At 44.0% G+C, this 25,242-nt stretch overlaps 3 protein-coding genes across 5 annotated transcripts in view; all 3 read right to left on the reverse strand.

The window, feature by feature from the left end:
- flt1 (fms related receptor tyrosine kinase 1) overlaps window positions 1–7,265 on the reverse strand; it is a 32,673-nt gene extending 25,408 nt beyond the window's left edge. For all 3 annotated transcript variants that reach the window (XM_041065797.1, XM_041065796.1, XM_041065798.1), the window contains exons 1-4: window positions 6,979–7,265; window positions 4,136–4,232; window positions 3,379–3,584; window positions 966–1,090 (exon numbers count right to left, since the gene is read on the reverse strand). In XM_041065797.1, coding sequence (XP_040921731.1) covers window positions 966–1,090; window positions 3,379–3,584; window positions 4,136–4,232; window positions 6,979–7,036 — 486 coding nt within the window. In that variant the 5' untranslated portion in view covers window positions 7,037–7,265. The remainder of the gene's footprint in view (window positions 1–965; window positions 1,091–3,378; window positions 3,585–4,135; window positions 4,233–6,978) is intronic.
- Window positions 7,266–8,075: 810 nt separating this feature from the next.
- Window positions 8,076–17,488, reverse strand: LOC121200832 (suppressor of tumorigenicity 14 protein homolog). Its single transcript, XM_041066350.1, has 19 exons — window positions 17,408–17,488; window positions 16,622–16,808; window positions 16,363–16,487; window positions 15,097–15,164; window positions 14,760–14,953; window positions 14,365–14,460; window positions 13,909–14,128; window positions 13,551–13,693; window positions 13,298–13,395; window positions 13,050–13,159; window positions 12,705–12,838; window positions 12,447–12,551; window positions 12,080–12,190; window positions 11,869–11,982; window positions 11,646–11,765; window positions 11,366–11,549; window positions 11,015–11,286; window positions 10,671–10,807; window positions 8,076–9,718 (listed from the first exon to the last, which is right to left on the reverse strand). The coding sequence occupies exons 1-19, from the start codon at window positions 17,486–17,488 to the stop codon at window positions 9,551–9,553; spliced, it is 2,667 nt and encodes an 888-aa protein (XP_040922284.1). The 3' UTR covers window positions 8,076–9,550.
- A 772-nt stretch (window positions 17,489–18,260) lies between these two features.
- Window positions 18,261–24,373, reverse strand: tmprss7 (transmembrane serine protease 7). The gene is made up of 17 exons (XM_041066351.1): window positions 24,295–24,373; window positions 24,023–24,153; window positions 23,870–23,937; window positions 23,504–23,694; window positions 23,393–23,428; window positions 23,074–23,302; window positions 22,769–22,893; window positions 22,245–22,357; window positions 22,049–22,155; window positions 21,633–21,769; window positions 21,207–21,314; window positions 20,912–21,019; window positions 20,703–20,819; window positions 19,438–19,633; window positions 18,918–19,186; window positions 18,550–18,686; window positions 18,261–18,441 (listed from the first exon to the last, which is right to left on the reverse strand). Exons 2-17 carry the CDS (start codon window positions 24,113–24,115, stop codon window positions 18,280–18,282), a joined length of 2,196 nt encoding a protein of 731 aa, XP_040922285.1. The 5' UTR covers window positions 24,116–24,153; window positions 24,295–24,373; the 3' UTR covers window positions 18,261–18,279.
- Window positions 24,374–25,242: the final 869 nt, after the last annotated feature.

A 25,242-nucleotide genomic window follows, 5' to 3' on the forward strand; every position in this document is an offset into this window, starting at 1 on the left:
GACTGTCTAGCCCAGAGCCTCCTGCATGTTTAACAGCTACTCTATTGTAGTTACACCACAATAAGCTTCCTACAATGACGCACAAACCGTCACATTATAATTGAAGAGAATGGACTGTACTTTGATCTGTCAGGGGCAACAGTAGCTACCTCTGCTTCCTCCACCAGGCACACCAGCTGTTTAAAGCATCAGTTAGGGGAAGCTGGCAGCCGAGGGCTTTTACTACAAGAGGTAGAGGTTAAGATGTGGGAAGTGCCCCTGGGCTGGGGCCAGCGGGGGCACTCCAGACCCTATGTCCTGTCTTCCGAGGTAAAGCCAGTCCTTCTGTGGGCGCCTTTTGATCAGAAAAAGTCCATAAAGAAAGAGGCATCTTTGACTAGTAGATTTTCTAGAAGATGTACACAGACACAATCTCTTTTAATTTATATACTTGTAGACTACACTGACCTACAGACCCACTATACACTAATATGCACACAAATGAATGCATTCATACAAACACAGACACACACACACACACATTCAGTCAGCAAGCACTCTAAATGTTCCTCTTTGCACTTAGGAACCCTGTCCGCTCTCCCCCTCACTCAGCACTCAAACACCAACACTCACAAACATATCCGCACACACTTTCACACATATCCGCAGACGGACATAAACAAACGCACACACACGCCACAGTGTAACGGCTGCCAAGATAAGAACAATGTGGCAAACGATGATGACGGAGAAACAACGGGACAGTGCATTGTGTGCATATGTGAGTCCTGATGGAAAAAACTGGGACAATCGATGATGTGCACAGAACGTAAGCGTGGCGTGACTGGGCAGAGAGGGAGAAAGTGTGACGCGAGTGTGTAGATACACTTACTACAAATGAATACGATGCGGAGCACAATTCTGAACTCAAAAGTGAACTAAAAGACATACACATTGTGATGTGATTCATATTTTTCGGCACTGACCTTAACTAGCGTGGTGGTGATGTTGGGGTGGGTGACCCGGCAGGGGATGACCAGCGGCTGCTTCTCCTTCAGGAACAACACACCGGGGCTCAGTCCCGGATGGTCCACAAATGGCCGCTGGCTGTCTGAAACCCAAACACTGCGGTCAGTGACACATATGGTACAGATAATAAGCATGTAAAATGAATCCATGAAAAAGACTCTTTCCTTCTTGCACACAAATATCACATATGAAAGTATACAACCATAGTGCATAGTTTAAATGGTCAGTTCAAATATTTTCTACACTTGTGTTTTTACTTGTCTGGGTTTGGAGAGACTTGTAGCATATTATTTTAAAAGTTTAAAAGTTATATCCATTGTCCAAAAATCTGCAGATTGTATTCTCAATTAATCAAGATTTAAAAAAAACATTAAATTTGTGTTGATATAAAAGGACAGAATTTCTACACGTTGTCAAATATGCTTGAAAAAGGACCAAAATGATTAATCAGTCATCAAAATCATTGTAAATAACATTTAAGTAGATCAACATATCAATTAATCGACTTGTTATTTCAGCTCTTTTTATTTCTGATTTCTGGATCTGTGCCAGGGGGTGAATGAAATTATGTCTGTGGTGGTCCCAGCACTGAAAACTGACATTTTAAAAATTCAACCAGAGCATCTGTTTCTCAGAACCAATGCGCTGGTTTCTCTTGGATGATCCACAGTCATCATTGCAAACACTTTTCCTAGGAAACATTTGTTTAGTAGGGAGTAATTCCATTGAAACACAGGAAGATATGCTGCTGTTTTTTGTTTTTTTTTGCCAGCAACACACTTCCATTCACCTCCACTGCATTAGTGTGGAGGCAGAAATCCAACACCAATATAAACTGGAAATAAAAATACAAAATTTTATTAATTTATTATTAACACCAAAGACCTAATTTGGCAGTTCCTGTGTTCAGCCCTGACAAGTGTTTATAGATTTTCCTTTCAGACTGCCCATTAACCTGTATGTGGCCAGAGGGTCAAGACCCAGAGAACAATTTTAGCACAGAAATCCACTTGAAACAATAAAAGAGAAGGGGGATTAAAAAAAAAAAAAAGACCCCCTTGACTGAGTGAGAAAATGTTTTTTTAAAATATCATTTTCTGTGAAGTGAGCCTTTAATTTCATGCACACAGAGAAAGGAAAGAAAACAATCACCTGCTTCTATGCACAAACACACAAACAAACACACACTTCCAAGTATCAATCTCAACAACAAGCAAAAACAAACAGAAGCACTACTAAACATACACTGTCCTCCACACCCATTCATTGAATACCCATTCAGCAAAATAACTGCTTGTAGTCAACAATAAACACACAGATTGTTTAGAGGCAATCAAACGGCCTCTCTGTGCTTTCTCCTCCCAGCTCGACTACTGTAATAGTTCTGTGCCATTCAAAGGTGTGGGTGTTGCTCACTGTATTGTTTATTACCATAGGGTGTTATTCAAGGAAAGCAAATCTCTGAACATTCGAACAAAAGTACCCCAAGGACTAGCGGACTGAGGGCTTCCTTCTCTTGCTTTGATTCCTAATAGAGGACTCAGGGAGGGAGGCAACGTCTGAGCAGAGTCGCAGGCCAAGTCTGACGCTTAATGGACATGGCGACCTGAGCGATTGATGGCCCCCGAGGGTCCTGTTGGCCAAACAGTAGCATGCCCTGTGACCCTGGCCATCAGCCCAGCTCCACGCCCGGCATAGCCCAACCTGAACAGCGTCACCTTCCAGGACAGGGAGGAGCCGGCTGGGCAGACATTGTGCCTCCTCTGCCCCCTGGATACCACTGAGCCTCTGGCCTTCATCTCATCCTTCTCAGCTCGTCTCTCTCTCTCTCTCACACACACACACACACATACACACACTTCCACATACCTCCCCGCCGCCACCTTGTAGAGACACAGCGACATCCCCTCCAAGCACACCCCTTTAGAGCCCTTCCCCTCCTCCCCCAAGCACAGGATGCTTCAAGCAAGGCTGAGCAGAGCAGATAAGGCTGATGCCCTGGGAAACTCTGCCCGGGCCTGAGCCTTTCAGCAGCTGGGCTATTCCTGGCCTCGAGGTAGCACGTAAACGAAAGTAAAAAAGGATTTATATATAGACAAGAGGGAGGTAGGCCTGGGCTGAGAAAAGAGAGTCAGGGGAGGAGGGGGGTGAAACTGTGCCAGAGTCATCTAGAAGGATGTGTTGTTGGGACAAACAGTGTTTAGATATAATTGGCTCTCTGGCATTGGTCTGTATTTAGCACCCACCACATCCTGTTTAACCTGGGGATATAAACAATAAGCATGAAGGGGTGAAGGAGTGAGACCGAGTAGAAAAGTGAGAGAGGAAGACAGAAAAGGAAAAAAGGAAAACAGTGCAGTAGCGTCTTACCTGTGATATATACATAAACAGAGGTCTGTTTTCGAAGTCGGTGCCGATATCTGCAGCGGAAAGGGCCTGTGTGCTGAGCCTGGCTGCGGCTGACCGTCAAACGGCTGCAGTACTGCTGGCTTTTCCTCCCACAGCGAGATTCCTCCACTTGCACCTGATCTCGAGCCAAACCCGACGGGAACGCCCATGTCAGCTCCCAGCGACCCCTGGTCAACAGGTAAAAGGGAGGGAAACTAAAATACACTTGGCAAGCTGATGTGTGAATTCACATTCAACTTACATCACAGGAATGCCATCCTTTTATCTTATGATTGTTCTACCATATGAAAGTGAGAGAGTGGAAGAGTGAAGCCTCTTCAAAATGTCCTGGACAGTTAAATTTCACAGCGTGAGTTAATGATGGTGCTATGAAGGTATTTAAAAACAACAACAACAAACAAAAAACCAAAAAAACTCACATTCCTTGTGTTTTGGTTTTCTTTCTTTTGGTTTCTCTATGACACTGCTTTTCTGTTTTGTTTTGTTTTTTAAACTTGGACTGCTCTAATGAAACTTCCGGGAATAGGAAGCAACAGATATCAGGTTAAAATGCCATTAACAGCACATTGAAAAAAATACCTGGAAGAAAAAAGACTCAAAAGACTCAAAGCAGCAATGGAAAAAACAGAATCAGTCATGATGGTTGCCACTTGCTTGTCCCACCTCGCCGCCCAAATTAGGGTTTTCTGGCTGCCACCCCTGTCTACCTGAAACTCACCTGCAGCTGAGCCGTAGTGTCTGGTTGGTGTCCAGGACCTGCTGCCGAGCTTTCACATCCAGGATAGGGACGCTGTATTTCCCCTTGTGTTCTCTATCTGAAGACACAGAAGAAAGGATGAGAACACAGAACATGAGCAACATCCAGTTACTGAGTACGTGCATTAAGAATGTGTGGAATCAAGTTAATTCATAGTAACTGTAAAAGACAAGTCTTTTTAATTATACATATGGAACTGTTCCTCTTCTGTGAGGTCAGAGGTCAAGGTCAGATTGTAATTCAGGGTCTTAATTGTATATACATGTACAAATATACGTGTGTGTATCTATGTGTGTATCTATGTGTGTGTGTATATATATATAGATATATATATGTGTGTGTGTGTATGTATGTATGTATGTATGTATGTATGTATGTGTGTGTAGACACACACACAGTGTATGTTGGTGTAATGATGCATGTTGTATCTTTGCATTTATATTTAATTTAAAGTATATAACTGGCAGTGATTTGAGTCATTTGACTGACACAATAGAAATTTCCAGCTCAAACTAAAACCACTTTCCGAGGACATCCTGGAAGACAAAACACTTTGCAACCAATAAATACATTGGACAGTTCCTGTAAGCACTGGCCATCACAAACCGGACTAAACCCAACTCTTAACTGATTGAGGAACCTGCCTTGGTGAGTCCCAGCTCCACAGCACGTCCTCCATCCAGGCCACAGTATCTGTGACCCTCCTCGCATCCCCTCGCTCAGGCCACTTGACAACTTGTGTGGAAATGCGTAAGCAGTGTCCCTCTTGTTTATCAAATAAAGGCATTTCTCCACTCCATCGCTGAGGTTTATTAATGAGAGATAAAGACGGCTGTCTGTCCGCCCTTCCTTCCTCCCAACAACAGCGGAAACATCATTCAGGGAAGTCCGTCCTTCACTCTGACTGCTCCTTATGGAGTGTACAACACACACAGCTCAAAACACAACTATCCTACTGCCCTGTCAGTAGTTAAATCACTTGTAAGGCAGTTAGTGAGTTTATCACTGAAGTCCATTATTCCCATTCATTGTCAGCCTCATTGCTCCCAGTGGATGCCCCATTGAGCAGATCTAGCATTACTCACACTGCTAGCACTACCTGTACCACTTCCTTTGATTTGACAGTGTGTGATTAGGCAAGAAACACAAACGCACGGCACAACAGAGGACAACAGAGATGCTGTGAAGTAGCTCAAAACTTAATTTCCAAATATTTCAGTGCATACAACAGCTACTTCACCTAAACAAAAATGAGAGTTCCGTTTATTTATCCCAATTGTCACAGTCTTAATCACGGAAATGTAAAAAAAAAACAAAAAAACAAAACACACCCAAAATGTATCCTCTTTTGGCAGGTTTCCCCTCCACTGACTTCTCAGGAAATTGGAGGAATCATTTTGCAAGATAACAGAACACAGTATCAAGGATTATTTTTCACGGAAAAAACACTATAATGAAGATACCTGCACATCAAGACCTTTTTCCTGAAATTTTATATTTGTGTCTTTTTTACTAAATTTGTTTCCTAGAGAAAAAAAAAAGCCCGATTAAAAATGTGATGTTGGTATCATAAGATTAATTAGAAGAACTTTGACAATGGCACTGGGATGTATATGAATGAACATTAACGTATGTATGTGTAAAATATATGTATGTATACTGTGCATTACAACAGTAATTATTCTCAGGACTCATCATCATTACTGTTATTGTATATAGTGATTCTACTTCTTGTATTTTTAAAAGATTATTTGTTATTTCATTGGTCATTGTGTCTTTCAGAAAAAATGTATATAGAAAATCGAAATCAGGGCCCCCGAAAATCTTATTTATAACTAAGACAAAATCATTAGTTTAAGTTTTGTAAACAAAAAGAGTAACAAATATATTATTGAAACAACTGCAGGAAATAATTGCTTTGATTTTCATTATCTATTTTTTTTTTTTTTGCGCTCAAAAAAGATTTTGAGTTGTACATATTGTTATTAACTGAGCAGTATTTGATAATACCATGTTTCATTGGATTTTGCAATAAAAAGCCAAAAACATATTTTTTTTTAGCAACAAATGAGCAATAAAACCACAGAGCGCACAAAAGCAACACGCCGGTGGCTTTAGCAATGAGCACAGATTAACCCCGGTTCCTGCTCACAGGAGATTTTCCTTCATTTGGTCATGACCCGTCGTTCATTTATATCAAAACTACCATTTGAGAAACTCATCAGTCTCAGGAAACAACGCCCTGCGTGTGTCCATTCAACCGGGGCCAAACGCACAAGGAGCCCGGCAACAAAGGTCCGCGCTGTCCAAACAAGTGTCCCGCAGGATAGCGCTTATCTCAGTCACAGCACTTGGTGCTAACTGAGGTTTACAAGCTCAACGGCGTCAAGCAAACAACCGCACCGACGACTTAACCGACCGATTAATGAGCGCACACACCGCAGGTATCCACGGCTGAGGGGGATGTGTGCGTATTATGGTTTCTTCCAAATAAAAGACGGACTCTTCTGTCACGGTGATGCAAATCAGTCGTTTTGAAGAGCTCCAAGACCCCAAATAACCCGGGATCTCCTAGTTTATGTAAAATAACATCAGCGATAAAAGTTGTGCGCCAGTTGCAGTTTTCTACAAGTTACAGCTCGAACCAATAGTTTCCTCTTCGGTTCACAAAGTTACAGCTATCCTAAATTAAAGAAACAAATGCTCCGCTGTACATGACTCAGAAAGGACTCGCAGATCTTTACAGCAGGTGCTCTGTGCACCGTGCAAGTGCTGCAGCAACAAAAGTAAATCTTGTTACTCACCTTTTGCTAAAACACCATACAATCCACATAACAGGCAGATGAGAATACAGTTCATCATGTCTGGCGACTCCGATGCAGCAAGCGGCTTTCAAAGATAAAATACGAAAGGAGTTTTATTCCTGCTGCTTTTTTTTTGTTCTTTCCTCCTCTCCAAAAGTGTACACTACAGACAGAAACAGCGCACTTGGCTGTTGCGCTCAGCGCTGATGGTCAGTGAGTGGAGGATGGTTGGTTTCCTGAGGATAGCTGCTGGAGATCACGCAACACGACACCGCACTTGAACTCCAGTGTAACTTTTTCCCATCGTTTTGGATCCTGGCGCGGATTTTATACAGTTCCCACAGTTCAGCCACCGGATAGCGGACTTCCGTGACGTGCACTGACACACCCAAGGCGCGTAACAGCAGCCCCCCCCCCCCCCCCCCCCCCCGCCCCATTTTTTTTTTTTTTAGATCTCCTCCTATGATCAACCAACCGACCACTGAGGTGGTAATGCGAGAATATTCTAGTATGTAAAGTAACTCTTTTGACCAATTTTGAAATAAGAATTATACACGAAAGTGTCCAATAATCTGCACGTTATCCCATAAATCCTGAATAAAACACGCACCTCTGAATTGCACGGGTGGTGCGCACAGGGGAACCTCTGGGGTAACTCTGTGCTTACATCTTGTCTGTGGACGAGTACACGAGATGATCAGCACGTAGGCACCGGGGTAAACGGGTGGTGTCCCGATCGAAAACTTGGCAGTCGCGTTTCTCACATTCCAAACTGGCAACCTTTCCTCAGAGAATAAATAAATAGCTGTGCTCCTTGGAAGAGCGCGTCTTACATTCCACACAGAAAACACACTGATTTCCCCACCCGAAGACAAGTAACCTGCGTGTTCAAGTCATTAGGTCATTACAGGATCGAAAGTCACTTTCTAAACTATACTGCACAGGTGCCTCACACTCTTTAGTCTGAAGCATCAATTACAGCTGAAGCAGCAGAGACTTCCCAGCCCGAAGTCAGGAAACAGATAAAAGTCATAATAAAAATACAGCAAGTTCAAGAGTTTTTGACGAGAAATACATGCCTGACCTGCTGCGTTGGAAATGGTGTCTTTAATATAAAGGCGTATAATCTGATATCATTTAGCAATCCTTTGGGTGTAAAGTGCAGCATACTCTGGAGAGATATAGCAGAAGAGGCAATGGTACAAAGTGGACACTGGGTGGTGATGTGAGCTGAATGAGAAGAAAGAGCAGAAGCCCGGGGAAAATGCAAGTGTGTCTGCATCGGATGGGTTTTCACCTGATAATATTTGTTCCTCACATGGTTTTAAGCGGAGCTGCGATCATGCTTCTCATCGAGCATGAACTAGAAAGGAGGCACTGTGAAGATACATTACAAGGTCACAGTAAATCTGAAATGCAAAATATATTACCCCCTCCTATTTGAGGGATTCTTCACTCCACTACAGAATATATTTAACATGAGGCTATGACTCAGATAAAAGCATGATATACAAATGCATTTACATACACATACAGTACAAAAAACAACAACACATACAGTGAACACACATATACAGTACGAGGACAAGTTGACATGAAGGCAAAAATATGTGGTTACGTACTTGTGGGGAGAGAACTCTTTCCACATTCTGTAATAAATGATCTGATTTTTGTTGGCAACACCTGACATGTTAGCCAACTCTGCTGTGCGCAATTTAAGTGGAACAGGAAAAAGGAGGGCAGAGAGACATTACCACATCAGGAAGTAAGTGGTGACAGTTCTGAAGCCTGGTGTTTACAGGTTAAAATGAGTACTCACCTGTTCACCTGCGACTGGCTGGTCTTTACTGCAGATGAAGGAGACTTAAACATACTATTACTCTGTAAAAATTGTAAATAAAAGTAATCTGTTTCTTTGTTTGGTTTTGTTGTGTTTCTGTTAGATTTTCTGACCAACCGGATTTACGTTCCTACACAACTAAAAGTTGTGTTTTTAGCGACAAAGAAGACAGAGTTTACAGTAACTGAGGTCCTCCTGTGGCAAGTACAGGACAAAAGATGCCTTGTGTGGAGAGAAAATGGAAATAAGCTGCTGATTAAGCGCAGGAGTACCAGGAGTGTTTGCACAGCAAGTGGTGTGTTTCATCTAATACAGAGGAAGAAAATTTGGATCCTAATATTTGTGAGTAGCACCTACCAATATTTCTGCTGACACCAATAAATACTGACCCAAAGTTAAGTCTACGTGTGTGCAGACAGCAAAACCCAAAATCTAGTACAGTGTTTTTATGTTGCAGTAAAGTGTGTAGAGGATGGAGCAAGGATTTCATCATAAATCTTGTAACTTAAGTAACCATTCCAGCCAAATTCTAACATTTGCATGCAGTGACCCTGGTTGGTTCGGCAGGGATGATGCCCCCACCTTTGCGCTGTCATGAATATGCTCCCAAAAACTGACTGTATGTGCTGTCACGCAGTCACGACAACAGTCTGCAGACAGACTCTGAGTCTGAAACCTTTGTCCTGTGTGTTAAAGTCTGTCATTTTGCTCGTGTGTCAGTCTGATGTCCAGTCACACCTGCCCTTTAGTCTGCTGCTGGATCCAGTCAGTGAACTTGACCACCTGTGTGTAGACGCCGGGACGGTTCTGCCTCGCACAGCCTTCACCCCAGCTCACGATCCCCGCCAGGAACCACCGTCTGCCACGCTCTAGGCACACCAACGGACCTCCTGAGTCACCCTGAGGGCACAGGCACACGCACAGATAAACAGTCAGACAAAAATACTGACACATAAAGAAGAGCAAACCTTTGGGATATTTTTTTAAATGTGTGGCTGAATTTTTCTTGCAACTGTGGATCATTTGCCGAATTTAGAGGACATATGACAACATATGGACAGAAATTCTGTGAGACACAGGATATGAGCTATTCAAACATTAGTAATGTTCTGTCACCTGCAGTTGGCTGTGTCCAAAATCCCCCCATTAATCACTCATCTACTGCACCCTATATATAATGGACACTCAATAGTTTACTCAATAGTTAGCAGTGAATTGACATTTCTGACTCTTACTAATCACTGTCATTTTGAGTCACCACCAACAGCTGCTGTCCCTCATGAGGATTTTGAGGACACTACACAGGGGATACACTTGCACATTCAGAATTCAGACCCTGAAATAAAAATGGTGAACAGTAAAGAGTAAATAGGAAGCACTACTCCCTCTATGCCCTTGTTGGAGCATTATCTGCAGATGGATTTGTTATTATATCTCATCTTTTTATTTGTTATGTAATAGCTGCCAGTCGGTTTGTTGTACAATATTGTTTTCCCAGTTTCACAACGGTTTCCAGTAAAAACCTCAAAGGCCAAAACCCGTCTTCAGCCTTTATGAGAAATGTGTTTAGTTTGCTGCAAGCTGTGCATTCACATAAAGAGATGAGCAAGGGAAAATTGAGACACCTTTTTTTTTCCCCTAATGCGCACATGCCCTGTTGTGGTTTAGACAGAAGTTCTTGGAAATGTAGATAACTAATTTAAACACATTTCAGTGAGGCAAGCAGTGCATTTTGTGGTTATGACTAAAGGTAAATTACAAAACTTCATCACACAACAACTCTGGGAATGAGTGTTAACAGTATCTAGTATTAAAATAAGGTTCATACAGTAACACTAAAGCACACACTCACCTGGCAGGCGTCCACCCCTCCCTGTAAGTTCCCAGCACACAGCATCCTGGGAGTGACGGCGTCGTCATACAGCTTGTTACAGGTGTTCCTGTTGATGATCTTCACTGAGGCCTCTTGTAAGCGAGAGGCCAGCTCGCCTATAGTCAACACAGACACACAAAATGAAACATTTTGGAGTATTATGAAAAGTCTGACTACGCCTTGATTCATGTCTATACTGCAGCTGCCTCGAAATCAATTTCCAAATTTTAGCAAGACTCTGCTTAGGAATAAAGTTAAATTAAGAATATACTTTGTGTAATTCAGCTGTTCAGTTTCATTAGATACGTTTGACCAGCTCTTACCGTCCTCCATGAGGACTCCCCAGCCTGTGACATAGCAGCTGGTCCCCGTGGTGAAGGTGTGTGAGGAGGCGGGGACACACACAGGCTGCACCAAGTCGTTGAAGAACACAGGAGAGCTGAGCTCGAGGAGGGCGATGTCGTAGTCAGACGTGAACTGGTCGTACTGTGGGTGGAGGAGGATTCGCCGGATCTGCCTGGCGGCTGCTCCGTTGTTCCCCATAGTCATCACACGCATTCCCATGTAAGCCCGCCACGCGCGAGCATCTGAGTATCTGCAGACACACTATCCATGAAGAGTACATACGTATCAATCATGACTATCGTAATGAGGCTTTCAAGCATCTTTCTTACTTAATGGCATCTGAGTCCTGGAAGCAGTGAGCTGCAGAGATGAGCCAGCGGTTGGAGACCAGTGTAGCTCCACAGATGTGGCCATAGCGATCCATCTGGAGGCTGACCTGCCATGGCCATGACCCTGTACCAGCATCAGAGCCTCCTACTATTTTAGTACGCTTCCTGGGCCTGGTACCACAGCCTGGGAGACGGAGACAGAAGAGGAGACAAAAACAACAACATGAGAATCTACTTTGCGAGGTCAGTCTGAGGCTGAGTGCGGTGAGCGAATACTCACCACAGCGCAGTTCATCAGAGCCGTCAAAGCAGTCTTTTACTCCATCACACTCAGGGTTGACCTTACTAACACATTTTCCATTAGCACATTTATAAGAGGAAGCAGAGCAGCCTTTAAGATCTAAAGAGAACAAAAAGCATACATATAGCCAATAAGAAGTAAAGGATATTTAAAAAATATAGATTAAAATACTTAGAAATACAGCATATTGTCAAATACTTACATGCTCTGGTACAGTTGAGTTCATCACTCCGATCTTTGCAGTCAGAAATCCCGTCACACACTGAAGACTTCGGCAAACACACCTTGTTGGGACATACGTGATGACATTTACCTCCTGAGAGCAGGAAACAAAAAAAGCCCCATTAAAATTGGCTTTTAAAACAAAGTGTAGTATATATGTGTGTAACATCAGCATTAGTATCTCTGCTCACCACAGGCGCCCTCCTCGCTGCTGTCTGCACAGGCGCTCTGACTGACACACTGGCTGCTTTGAGGCTTACACTGGCCGTTACCACACAACACTTCCCCCGGCCTGCAGGACGCTACGTGTTTTACACAAAAGTGCAAACATGCATATTGTGACACAAAAACACATGCAAAACCTGAGTCTAACACAAGGTTTGTGTTCATAAAATTAAATTAATAATAAACCTTGACAAAACTAAAGGAGGAAGGCACATATGCAGTACAAAAACAAAAACAACTTTTAGCCCCTAAAAAATGTATGTTAAAGATCAGATTCAGTTTTAAGAATACAAGACTGGGACAAGTGTTCAGCCCTTAGGCGACGAGACTTACAGCATTTCGCCTCGTCTCGTCCATCGGAGCAATCTTTCACTCCATCGCACACCTTCCTCAGAGGGATACAGCGCCCGTCTCCACAGCGAAACTGGCGTGGGCAAGCTGGAAGATTTACAGAAGGGAAACTCAATTTTAATTGTTTAATTGAGTATTTGTTTTTTTTTGTCTACAACTGAGTTTAAACAACAACAAAAAAAAACACACACTTCCTCGGGAAAATCTCTATGTTGGGGTGGAAGCATCAGATTTACTTACTGCCCTCTGGAGAGAAGGCTCGGTAGAGCAAGTAGAAACCTTTGTGAGTGAGAGACTCATCCGAATGGAAATGGAGGGAGAGAGGAGAGGAGTAGACCCGCTTTTTGCTGCTGTCTGATACAGGGTTACACAGTCTAAATACAGAGGAGCACAAAAGTGAAGTAACTCACGCATTCTGACACAAACATTGGAATGATTAAACACACTGGCACTTAGAGTCAGAGAATGAATATTGTATATAATACTTTTTTTTTTTTTATTTGACCGATTTAGATGAATTTCTGATCCAAGCCCCTCCCCCTTATGTGCACCTTGGTTGCAACACAGTTCAGTTTCACGACTCACTTGACCCCTCCAATGTCCAGCCAGTCTTTCTCGCAGCCGTCCGATGACGGGGAATCCTGAATGTCCATCGTCACAATCGTCATGGAGATCAGGTATCCTGGCAACGGCGCCTGATAAAGAAACCAAAGATGACTGAAGAACGCTGGAATGCGGACAGGCTTAATAGGGGATGATTCACTCTTCCTTTCTTTACTTTCCTCTCTCTCTCTCGTTCTTCAGACACACACACACACACACACGCAGCTCACCCGTAGGGTCCAGGTGCAGTCTATATTAGGAGGGTAATAGGAAGGATAGTAGGGTGAGGAAATGGAGCCGTTCCAAGAGGAAATTGACCCTCCACAACCTGCAGGGGGAGATGGTGACACAGATAAGAGGAGAGAATACACAATAACACAAAGGTAACTTTACTCTGCATATGCTAATGACATGAACATATCACACATTTAGTCCAAATTAGATAAAACGTATGGTCTTGTCTGTTTGTGAGAGGATTCCTACCTGCTTTTGGGATGGCCTGGAAGTATGCTTTGAAGATTGCTCCATCCCTCTGTCTGCTAAAGGAGAAGGTGACCAACATGACATTCCCAGATGACATCAGCTTCATGACCGGAGACGAGCCCGAGACAGGAAGCCCACACCACCTGAGTCAGGAACATGCATCAAGTATAGCCACAAATAAAAATGGAAATCAATTCAGTCTTCAGTTCTGCTTTTACAATGACACATCCCAGTAACTTTGAGAAACAGTGTTGACCTCCGACCTTCAAACTGTAGTCAGTTACCACTTTTTAGACATGTATAGTATTCGGATAGTGTAGATTTTCTCCAGAGAAAAAAGGCCAGGACATGTTTTTACCTGGCAATGATCTTATTTTGTAGAGGAAGCAGGAAGTCGTAGGCTGAGAGCTTGTGGGCAGTGCAGCTTCCTGGCGTGGCACCATGCAGGGTGAGGACAACCAGTCGAACTACATGACCAGATGGTACACGCAAACGCCACTGGTAGTACGGCTTCTTGGGACTCACAAGGCTCAGGGTGCGGTTGTTGCCATATTTGGCGTAGAGGTCAAAAGACATTGCTACACAGAGGAAGTGATGGAAATATTTACTTGAGTTATACTGTCTGTGTTAATCACATTAGAACGCACAAACAGATGGGTGATAAATTAAAAGAAAAAACAACATGAAGTTTCTCAGCAAGAACCCATAAGGCTCTGGAACATGGATTATACAAGTCTCTGAAGCCCAACTGGAGGAATGGCAATTCAGGAACAACAAGAACTGTAGCACCATGACAGAGGTATGCTCCACTCACCTTGGAAGCCAAGCTGCCATTTCCCACTCTGGATGCTATTTGGATTCTTAATCTTGCCTGATTTTTCTTCTGATTCAAAGTCGTCAGGATCCAAACCTACACACACACACACGCACGCACGCACGCACGCACGCACGCACGCACGCACGCACGCACGCACGCACACACACACACACACACACATCAGATGTCAAAATACTATCAGTAACACTCTAGAACAACATATGAAAAAAACAAACAAAACTAAAATAGAAGTATTTTAAACACATTAATAAAACATAATAATAAACTAATTATAAAGCCTCTATAAAGAGTTAGCTGTTAAATATTAGTTTCTGTTTCTGTTTGAAATGTAATAGTGTGTTAAGCACTTGGACAACAGTGATAGCATCTACCCAGTAGGTGGAGCGTGTCCTCATCTTGCTCCATGTAGTAGCGCTGTCCGTTGTAGCTGTCCCGCTGCACCTTGTTGCTGCCGGGAAGCCTGCGCTGCAGCCTCTCTGGGCTGGACCTCCGGATCGCCATGGCAACATCGTCCGGGGCAGAGAATTTACTCCAGTAGAAGACATTGAGCCCCTCTGCTCCTTCACTGTCACACAAAGGGTTTACAATGTTGGCTATTTTTCTGAAGCTGACATCAGGGCACACATACACACACACAGTTGAGTGTGTTATTATCATGCATATTCTTTATATTGATAAATTCTTGCACATTGGTTGGGTGTAGCATACCTGAAGGCAGTAATTCCTGAGCGCAGGTAGTAGGAGCTCCACGGAGAGGACGCGTAGAGTTCTGAGAACTGTTTTTTTTTAAATGAAAATGAAAAAGAAAGAAAAAAAGAGCATTAAACCCCCCCCCAAACACAACAGTACTGAAACTGTGACATCACAGCGGAGCAAGTGAGGTCACTGTTCCCGTGTAAGCCAAACATGAACACACCTGGGCGAACGTGCAGCCTCGGTTCAACAAAAGCATTGTTCTTGTGTGTGTGTGCTTGTGTGTGTGTGTATCTCAGACTCTGCATGTGTGTATGTTGACTTTGAGCAGCACAGAGCTCCATTGTGTTTCTACCTGCTGGCTGTGTACAGGTAAGACCCTGGGTGGTATGGGCTCCTGGCCTCGAGTTCACCTGTTCTTTAATGAACAGATTGCCGCACAGATACTATGACCACTTAGCACGCCTGCTAACTCACCCTCACAACCGATTACAGGGACATGACTGGATATCGCTGTAGATCTTTAGTATTTCCTCCAATCAATTCACAATTTCGCAACTGCTGAGCAAGAATGTCTGACCTTTTGCTCCAAAACTCCAACCCCCCAGCCCCCCCGACTTCTCATATCTCTGTCCATCCCTCAATCCCTCTGTCATCCCAGCCTGCCCTACTGCCCTGTCTCTCCCTCTCAACCTCAGCGTCAATCTGAGGTTCTCCTGCTCTCTGTAGGGTACGGTGCACACAGAGTGGCTGATTGTGCGAAAGCTACACAGACAATGTTTTTATTGAAGGCTTGCTCTTCCTCTCACTCTTGCTGCCTGGGCAAAGCTTGGGCTCACAAATGCCGGGCTTGTCCTCAGCCCTGAAAGGGCCCTGTCCCTGGGGGTCTCGGGAACTTGCACACACACTGTGCCCAGCTCCTGTTTCAAGCTTTACATTTAACACCACCAGAGAGAGACACAGAGAGAGGAACAGAAGAGAGGAAAGTGGTGTGCAGAAAGAAAAACAGAGAGAGAGATAGAGGAGGACAAAGCAGATAAGGAGAGAAGCAAATGAATAAAAATGCAAAGACAGAGTACAGGAGAGGAGAATGGGAAGGAGAAGGAGGGCAGCTGTGTTTTGAAAGCGCAGCAAAAAAATACACTAGTAGCCCCATGTAGTGAACCATATCAATGTTAGAGCAGCAAGATCAACTTCAGCCCTTAGTGGGAAGGTCAAGCAGCGCTCTAAAGTGTCATTTAGAGGGGAGGCAGTGGTGGACAAGTCCACCATTCCACTTACATAATGGTTCAAAGCCTGAGCCTGCAGGCGGAACTGCTGGGAAGTGGAGTCGGTCAGCTCTGAGGAGAAGCTCAGGTTTGGGAACTCCACGCTGCCTCCGAGGAAGAAAACTGAGGAGGGCGGTGCTGGGGAGCAGGAGGTAGAGATTTGAGACAGGTGCACTGTGTGACTGTATGTTGAGTCAAAATAAACACGTTTCTTAGAACAAGGGGTGGGGGTCTGAGAGAACTCTAAAACACCAAAGCAGGTCTGTACTCACATGTTAAGTAGTGGAGGGTCAGTGCAATGGCAGCAGTGAAGGGAAAGAAAGGCAGGAGACCTAACATCCACCTCCTCCAGGAGCCACAGGCCGGAGCTCGCCCCCCCTCTGCCCTCTGCTTTGCTTGATCCTCAGGCTTCGTGGGGGGGCTCAGTGACTGGGTGGGCTCCTTTAACTCCCCCTCTCCCTTCCAGAGACAAGAACATGACTCAAATATCATACCGGCTTTTTTATGTCTGTGCTCAAGTTGCTTCTAATTGTTTGGATTTAATTTTTATGTGACCACAGCAGAGGAGCAATAAAGAAAATGCAGCCTATATGCCAAAATCAATGAGCCATAGATTTTATGACTGAGCGGAGACTGAATTACTCAGAGCAACGGTGAACATCTTTGAGCTGAAAGGATCTCCTAAAAACATTTGAGGGGTTGGCAGGATTCCCCGGGGGAGCAGACAAAGCGTGGCTAGAGGGGTCTGCTTTCCCACGGCCTGGCTCTGCGGTGTCAGCACTCAATCAAGTGGCATGGACATTCATGAGAAACAGACCCCAAAATCCCAAGAGACGTACTTTGCAATCAAGATGAACCATGGATGACTAGGTTTGATAGACACTGATTAAACTCGAGTGTTGTAAATAAACAAATAAATAAATAAGCCTAAAAATTAATTAAAGTGACTACATTTGCAATACAGCTAGGATAATTTGAGAAAATAGTTCTTGCAGAAAGCAAAGTCCTGTTTGGCACCGTCTTTTACGCACAACACAAAGCGCAAAGTGATGGCTCACCTGTGCAGCGGAGCAGCCCGATTGTCCATGCCCAGAGACGCTGTACACTTCGCAAGTTTTGCTTTTGGGGAGAGTCCACATAGCACTGTCCCGTTTAGCTCCGGAGAGACGATATGCAACAATACCTCAGGCATAGAAACGATGGAGAGAGAGAGGAAACCCCCGCTGTCGCTTCCTTTGAAAAAAAAAAAAAAAAAAAGAAAGAAACAGCGCAGAAATTCGACCTGAGCGGCTCGGATGCAGCGGGCATTCACCGCCTCCCGTTTACCTGAACTGGGCGGCAGGTGTCACACGGAGCCCCAGAATGCAATGCGGGGACAATGGGACCACTATGAAAAGGGAAACCTACAATCCGCACTACAGATATTGTGGGCAAACTTCCTCGCTGTGTCTGCAGGAGTTAAGCTCGGAGGGGACAAAAGACTGTTTGAGGGAAACGTGTGTGAGGTATTACAATCGGAGCTTGGCAGCTGTGCCCTTGGATGCTTCACAGGGGCGCAAAGCAAGACAGAACCTGCAATTACAAATCTGGCATCAAACCTGTCCATTGTTAGACTGTAAGAGAAATTCAACGTGGGCTCACAGTCTAAGTCTTGTCAAGAGTTAGTGTACCAGAAATACCTGGAGGATAATAATCTTCCAAGGCTCTCCTGCCTCAGTGAAGTATCTCTTTAACAGCACCTTTCAGTATCACCAAAAGGCAGAAAAGCCTTTGAAAAAACAACAAAAAAACCCAAAACAAAACCAAAAAAAACAACAAATAAACCCCCAACCCGCACACAGTACACTGTGTCTGAAGATGTTTTTATTATTTGTTGTGAGCAACCGAATATTGAAACATCTGCTGCCGGCGGATGATGAGTTTCATCGTGTCAGCTGATATGGCTGTAGATCCAAGAGGTGAACTTGTTGACCCTGGTGTAGACCCCAGGCAGGTTTGGTCTGCCACATCCCGCCCCCCAGCTGACAATGCCAATCAGGAACCAGCGACCCCCACCGGGAGCCTGACAGGACAGGGGACCCCCAGAGTCCCCCTGAAAAACAAAGAGTGCAGTTAACAAAGAAAGAACACATTCAGTTTTTACTGTTTCGCACACTAGTATGAGTGAAAATAAAGGGGACTGAGTCGGGCGGAGGCTCACCCTACAGGCGTCCCTCTCTCCAGAAGGGACCCCAGCACACAGCATGCGTGGTGAAACCGGGCCGTAGCTCTTCTTACAGTCAGTCTGGCTCAGTATGGAAACCTCTGCTTTCTGCAAGACTGAGGGCAGCACCTTGTCTGTGTGGAGGGGAGGGCGTGGACATGGACATAAATCATTCAACTGAGAATAGCTCATACAGAGTTGATCGATGCTCTCTCTCTCTCTCTCAGCCTGCAACAGTTTCACAAATGTGGTGCAATAGAACAGATTTAGAAGGAAACAGAAATACCTCAGGCCTGCACTTACATCTGTATTATAGTTACATTAAAGTGCAAAAGTGACTGAGTAGTTTCAAAGTTACTACTCACCCTCCTCGGAGCGGTATCCCCACCCGGTGACCCAGCAGCGGTGGCTGTCGGTGACAGTGTGGGAGGTGGGCGGCAGGCACACAGGCTGGACCATCGGGCTGAGGGAAGAGGGCCAGGGCTTCTTCAGCTGCAGCAGGGCGATGTCATAGTCAAACGTGTACGCGTTATAATACTCGTGCACCACAATCCGCTGGATCTCCGCCACGTGTTTGGCACTGCCCTGCGTCAGCATGCCGAGATGAGCGCTCCAGTAACGCGGGTCAGACAGCCTGCGGAGTCGGAGGTCAGAGGTCAAAGACACTGAAAAGGGACAATGCACAATACATGTACTGCACTAGATCTAGTGAAAGGCTCTTTTTTTAATCCCTGTTTGCAAGGGTTCACGAAAACCACTGCATTATTAGTCACTATGGGCCTGCTGCCCTGTATAACAAATCTGTGCTTTTTAACATACATTAGTCATTGCAGTGAGCATCTAACAATAACAGAATATTGTTAAGCGGCAGTAAGGGTGACTGACCTTTCCTTACTGAAACAGTGGGCAGCTGAGATGAGCCAATTAGAGGAGAGGACAGAGGCACCACAGTACAGGTTACCAGAGAAGTGGAGGCTGACCTGCCACGGCCACTCCCCTTCCACAGAGTTAACCCCGCCCACGATGCGTTCAGGGCCTGTAGATGAATCCACCTTCTTCACCACGGAGGGACGACCACACGCTTTAGGAGCACAAAGTGATAGATTTTGTTTTTATACTGGTCTTTATAGTTTTTAGTCTTGATGTAAAGGAGCATATGATTTGTGTGTGTACAAAAAGGCCCCAGCTGGTTTTGATGGATGAACAGCCTATGTGGACACGTGGAGAATATTATATATCATGATATTGACTAAAAAAAATTCATTATAGTGTCTTATGACAAAGTGTTCCCCTGTGAGAGATATAAACAAAAAACATGTTATTACTATATTGCATAAGTGCAGCTTATAGACCTGTTAGGGATTTTTATGTGCACAGTGTGTGTGTATCAGTGTGAGTGTACAGTATGAGTGTGCGTTTGTACACCTACGCTAACATGCTGAGTCATCACCACGACAGACGGGTCTGCTGCCACCTTATTAAAAAGCGGAGCTTTGATGTATGCGTGTTCATGTGCACACACACACACATGAGCGTGCATGTCTGCCCAGTATCAGCGAGTGATCAAAGACAGACCTGTTCCCATCACCTTGAGTCCCCATCATGATAAAATAACAGCAAACAGAGAGGGAGCTATTAGAGCAGGGTCACCTCAGTGCTGCAGGTCAGCAGGTTTGGAGCTCAGTGGATTATAAAGGAACAACTTTCTCATGACCCCACATAAAGGGTCTGGCAGAATCGCTATGTACTAGTTGCTTGATTAATTAAGAGCAGATAACTCAGGTGGGACATAACTAAATGTGTGTGATCACAGCTTAGGTTAAGTTGATAAATCAGTGAACTGGTCTTTATTTTAGTGAACAACAACTTAAAGACATGTTCCTGATAGGCAACGTCCAACAGTTATGACTGTAGTAAAGTGAATAATTACTATGATGATGAAAAGGTGGAGAAACTGCATATCAACAGCATCTTACTTCCATAATTCAGAATATTTCTGACTGGAACTTGAAGGTTTAGTGGTTTAAAATGTTAAGGGGGGGAGGGGTGGAGGTGAATTTGTTCAAACTAAAATATTATTTTACTATAATATTATTTTCCACAGTAACTTCAAGATATGTGCATGGCTGGAGAAATGGAGAACCACTCACCACAGTCCGCCTCATCACTGTGGTCCTGACAGTCATGAACACCATCACATTTAGCGTTCTTCTTCAGGATGCAAGAGCCACTGCTGCACTGATACCTGATGGCAGAGCAGGTTGTTTCTGACGAAAACAGAGAACATATTGCAATGAGACGTGGTTAAAGGGTGAACATACTGTGCATACTGTTCTTTAGAACTTGTAAAAATTCATACCCTGAGTGCAGTTGATCTCATCTGCTCCATCTGAGCACTCTCTCTCTCCGTTGCACACGAGCAGAGGATGCAGAGGACTGCTGCCACCACAGTTCATTGTGGGCCTCGCTGCGAAGATAAGCAGTATTTTTCCAACATGTGACTAATTGCTCAGTTAAATATAATGAAAGACCTTTACTCCATTGTAATGTGTTTCCAGCACCTCACAGTGCCATTTGAAAAAGGCAAGGAAAAGGATATAAAACTGCTAATGATTGTAATCAGCCACTTTGATGTTACTTGTTGGCCAACATACAGCAGAAGACCTCGTCACTCTCATCCTGGCAGTCATCCAGGCCGTCGCAGCGTCGGCTCTTCTCCACACAGAGTCCGGTGGAGCACAGGAAATTGCTCTCTGGACAGGCTGGAAGAAACAAGAAGACAAGTAAAACAAAATCCTTTAAATTAAAAACATTAATTGCATTAACATTGTATTTTTTCTGCTTCATTTCTACTTCTATGGTGATACTGTTTAAAACTAGATAAAACTGTAGATAGTGGAGTCTACTGTACATTGAGTAACACTGTCTAGTTTCTTTCTTTAAAGGAAATTGCAATTGTTAGAATCCACTGAAAAACAAAGACATTCACTCACATCCACACTGAGGTACAATAAAACCTATAATCAGTCATTCTTACACTGCATATTCTAATGAGTGTGCTCTGGTCCTGCAGTGCTTACGTTGGCTGATGTTGTAGCTGCTGTAAGATGCCTGAAACGGCTGAGTAGAGCTACGTGAGCTGCAGCGAAACTCCACCTCCGGGTTGTGGTCAGCAATCCGAAATACTGTGCGGTGTCCCACGTAGCTGCCACAGAAACTGTGGGTGGAAAGCGGCCATTAGCAAACTGTCACAGGATGTTATTGTGTGATGAATAAGTAAAAGCACAATTGAAAACCAAGTAAAAATAGCTTATTTACTAAATGATGCAGCCTCCATTTGATAAGATGATTTCTTCTAGCTTAGGGAGACATTAGCAACTGCTGCAGACATTTGTAAAAATGGACAAAATAATACAAAATATTTCTGTGTAAATTTTATTTTTCGTTCAAATTCTCCTTTAAACCTATATGTATGTATGTAGCTGTATGCACATACATGATTTCATTGACCTTCCACCAGCCGTAGTCACAACCCTTCATGTCCTTTGGGGTCAGTACATAGTTCTGAAACTGCAGAGCAACTCCTAAAGCACTATTAGAGGTCTGGAATAAAATAAAAACAGACAACACAATCAGTTAAAGCTATTTCAAGTCACCATTTAAGAAAAGTCATATACGTGTGTGTGCCCTACCTCAAACTTCCAGGTGCAGGAGCACTGAGGGGGCAGCAGGCTGGGGTGGAAGGGGCTGTAGATCTGACCAGTGGCGTCGGGTTCTAAATGGGTCTCAATTTGAGACATACATACTAAGACACAGAGATAGACATATGGATTATACTTACACCCCCAGCCAATACTGTATGTTACACAACACTGTTGCATAAAACAATTGTTCCCAGTCTGGGACACTCAGAAGGGGTTGTGAGGGTTGCTCAAGGGTCAGAAGAGGTTAAATAAAACAGGTTAAACAGGAGGTTAAAATTCTCTAAACATTCCTTTTTTCTTGCGAAAACATAAATCATTTTATCCCTTCTGGGTTCTAAAAAAAATCCTAAATTTAAAACATTTAAGAAAATAAATATTTTGATCCAAGTGCCCACAACTTACAGTCATATCAAATCTGTGACACTTAAATATTGCTTCATTATACAGTATGCGGACATAAGCTAAGGTTGGGAACCACTGGCATATAAAATAACCAAGTAGATGTGTCATACTTTCCTCAGCGATGGCCTCAAAGTGTCCTCTGAAGGTCTTGTTGCCATTAGTCATTCTGAAGAACAGCAACATGACATTGGAGGTAGAGACGAGGGAGAAGGAGGTGGACACTGGCTCACACAGCCTGCAGCACAGACATGTAACGTTTGTGTTTTAGAGAACTCTGAAAAATCTATAGCTAGCTGCCTGTTGTATATCTTGTAGCTGTGATGTGGAAAAAATTTAAAACCTTCTTGTAGGCAACACCCCCCTTTTGATCACATGAAGAGAAAAATTTGTGGTCCGGTGGAAGCTACACACTCACCTGTGAAGAATGCGCCCTCTCATGGGCAGCAGAGCGTCGTACACAGTCAGGGCATCATTCACACAGTCGCTGGGCTCAATGAGGAACGAGGTGATGGTCAGACGGATAAGAGAGCCGGGGACGGCGGTGAGCTTTACATGGCAGCTCACCCCACCCCATGATGAAAAGACGTTTAAGGGGACCCTCGCCCCAGGAAGGTTGGCATACATCTTATCTACACACTGTGAGCCTGAGAGGAGAGGGGGAGAAAAACCTCATAGCAATACATTGAGACATACAATAGAACTTTTATTCATCTAAATTAAATGTTTTCACCTACCTGCTGCATTTGATGTATAATCTGAGCGCTGAACAGCTGCAGGAGGAGACAATAATCAGTCTCTGTGTTGATAAATACATTTAGAATGCAAGTACAAAAATACAGACACACCGTTGATGAGGATGGAGTCTATATCGACTGGCAGACCCAGGAGGTAGCCTACAGAGGACCTGTTCTTGAGGCTTGTGTGGACAGAGTCTCTGAAAATGGCACCCACACACTCCTCACACACTGCTGGGCTCTTCAGGCGAGGGACCACAAACACCATCCAGAAATGCACCAGCACCCCGCCCTTATTGTTACTGGACGGGGAAAAACAAGTTTAAGCTAAAGCTTTAAAAGCAGGGTGTGTTTGCTTAGTTATAAATTAGTGCTGATGCTGAAAACTGGAGTCAAAAGCAAAAAACTTAATCATACATATCAGCTGGGCCTCTTTTTGCTTTATGATGATGATGACTAACATCATCCCCACTGTACCTGAGGTCTGAAATGACAGCTTGCTTGTACAGGTTGGCCACTGAGGACATCTTGTACACGTTGCTCACCTACGAGACACCAGCAATTAACACTAAGACTCCCCTAGCTAAACACCAACCATCATCTAAATAACAGGGTTACACTGATACATACCACATGTTGTATTTTGTTTGCCATGGATACAAACTCATGGGACTCTGCCTGGCGGTACTCGGGGATAAACTCCACATTGGCAAGACGGAACATCCCGGCAAAATACGCTCCGCTGTTGCTTTCCCTGCGAACTGAGGAAATCAAGTCAAAATCTGATTCAGGTTCAGAGTAATATCGATTCACACCAATAACAAATTAACAGATGGCATCAGACATACAGCACTACTTTATTCATTTTTGTGGGAGTAAAGCGTAAGGAAGCTTTCACTTACATATGAAGACCCATAGCAGTGACCACACGATGACCACCACCACAAACACCACCGCTGCGATGATGACAGCAAGGTGCGGGATGTTCAACAGGCGGGCCCACAGCCTTTTGAGTCCCTTGGGCTTCCGTCTGGTCTTTCTATACTTCCTGCGCAGCTTCTGCAGAGTGTGGTCCACCGTGGCCACCTCCACAGACACATCTGCAATCTACAGCCAGGAAAGGAGAGACACACACACACACACTCTAACAAAGTGCTGCAGTAAATTTTACTTGCCCTTTCAATCCGACACTTCAATATGCTCTGATGCTAATAGGGATGCGGTTAATGATGCTGAAATAATCTGAGAAGAACAAACAAGCGTTTCTTGATATTGCAGAGTATTGGAGCACACAGGGTTCAGAGCAGGGAGACCATAAGCAGGTTAAACTACTAGAGACACAACAAAAGAGCATGACCCTGCTGCTACTGTTCTTCTCTTATCGGTGGACTTTATCCAGGCCAGATCGTTTACATTGAAGTAGGCTGAGTGATAAGCTGATCAATCCCAACTGTAAACAGACTTGGGTGAGCAAGTGTTTGAGGAGTTTTCATGTCACAGCATTTGCTGGAAGACCCTCACTCTTCATAAAGTTAAATGAAACTGTCATGTTTAGCTTTTGATCTGCCAACAGTGATGTAACCTTGTGTCTACTGGTACTTGTGAAGAGGAATGCCTGGAAGTAACACTAACTCCTTCAGATGTAATACTCGGCACTCATTGAGTTACCCAATGCACATGTATTATTCATTGAGTGTCATCCCATACGGTGCAAATGGCACTTAATCCATCACAAGTTAGCAGGGTATAGATTCCCACAGGAGAAAAAAAATAAAAACATTGTATTTTACACATATTTAATCCAGCAACATGACAACAAATGTTACTTAAGGCATTTGATGTGTAAAAAG

Source organism: Toxotes jaculatrix, chromosome 20 (genome assembly GCF_017976425.1).
Source record: "Toxotes jaculatrix isolate fToxJac2 chromosome 20, fToxJac2.pri, whole genome shotgun sequence".
NCBI classification, from domain to species: domain Eukaryota; kingdom Metazoa; phylum Chordata; class Actinopteri; family Toxotidae; genus Toxotes; species Toxotes jaculatrix.

Excerpts from the sequence above, each read along its gene's own strand:
- LOC121200832 (XM_041066350.1), bottom strand. The coding sequence starts at position 17,488 with ATGTGGACTCTCCCCAAAAGCAAAACTTGCGAAGTGTACAGCGTCTCT. Across the intron at positions 14,954-15,096 it reads TCAGGAATTACTGCCTTCAG|TGAAGGAGCAGAGGGGCTCA; the intron begins GTATGCTACACC and ends TTTGTGTGACAG. Across the intron at positions 13,396-13,550 it reads CCAGGCCATCCCAAAAGCAG|GTTGTGGAGGGTCAATTTCC; the intron begins GTAGGAATCCTC and ends CTCCCCCTGCAG.
- tmprss7 (XM_041066351.1), bottom strand. The coding sequence starts at position 24,115 with ATGTTCCGTCTTGCCAATGTGGAGTTTATCCCCGAGTACCGCCAGGCA. Across the intron at positions 23,938-24,022 it reads CAAACAAAATACAACATGTG|GTGAGCAACGTGTACAAGAT; the intron begins GTATGTATCAGT and ends GGTGTCTCGTAG. Across the intron at positions 21,315-21,632 it reads CAGCTACAACATCAGCCAAC|CCTGTCCAGAGAGCAATTTC; the intron begins GTAAGCACTGCA and ends TGTTTCTTCCAG.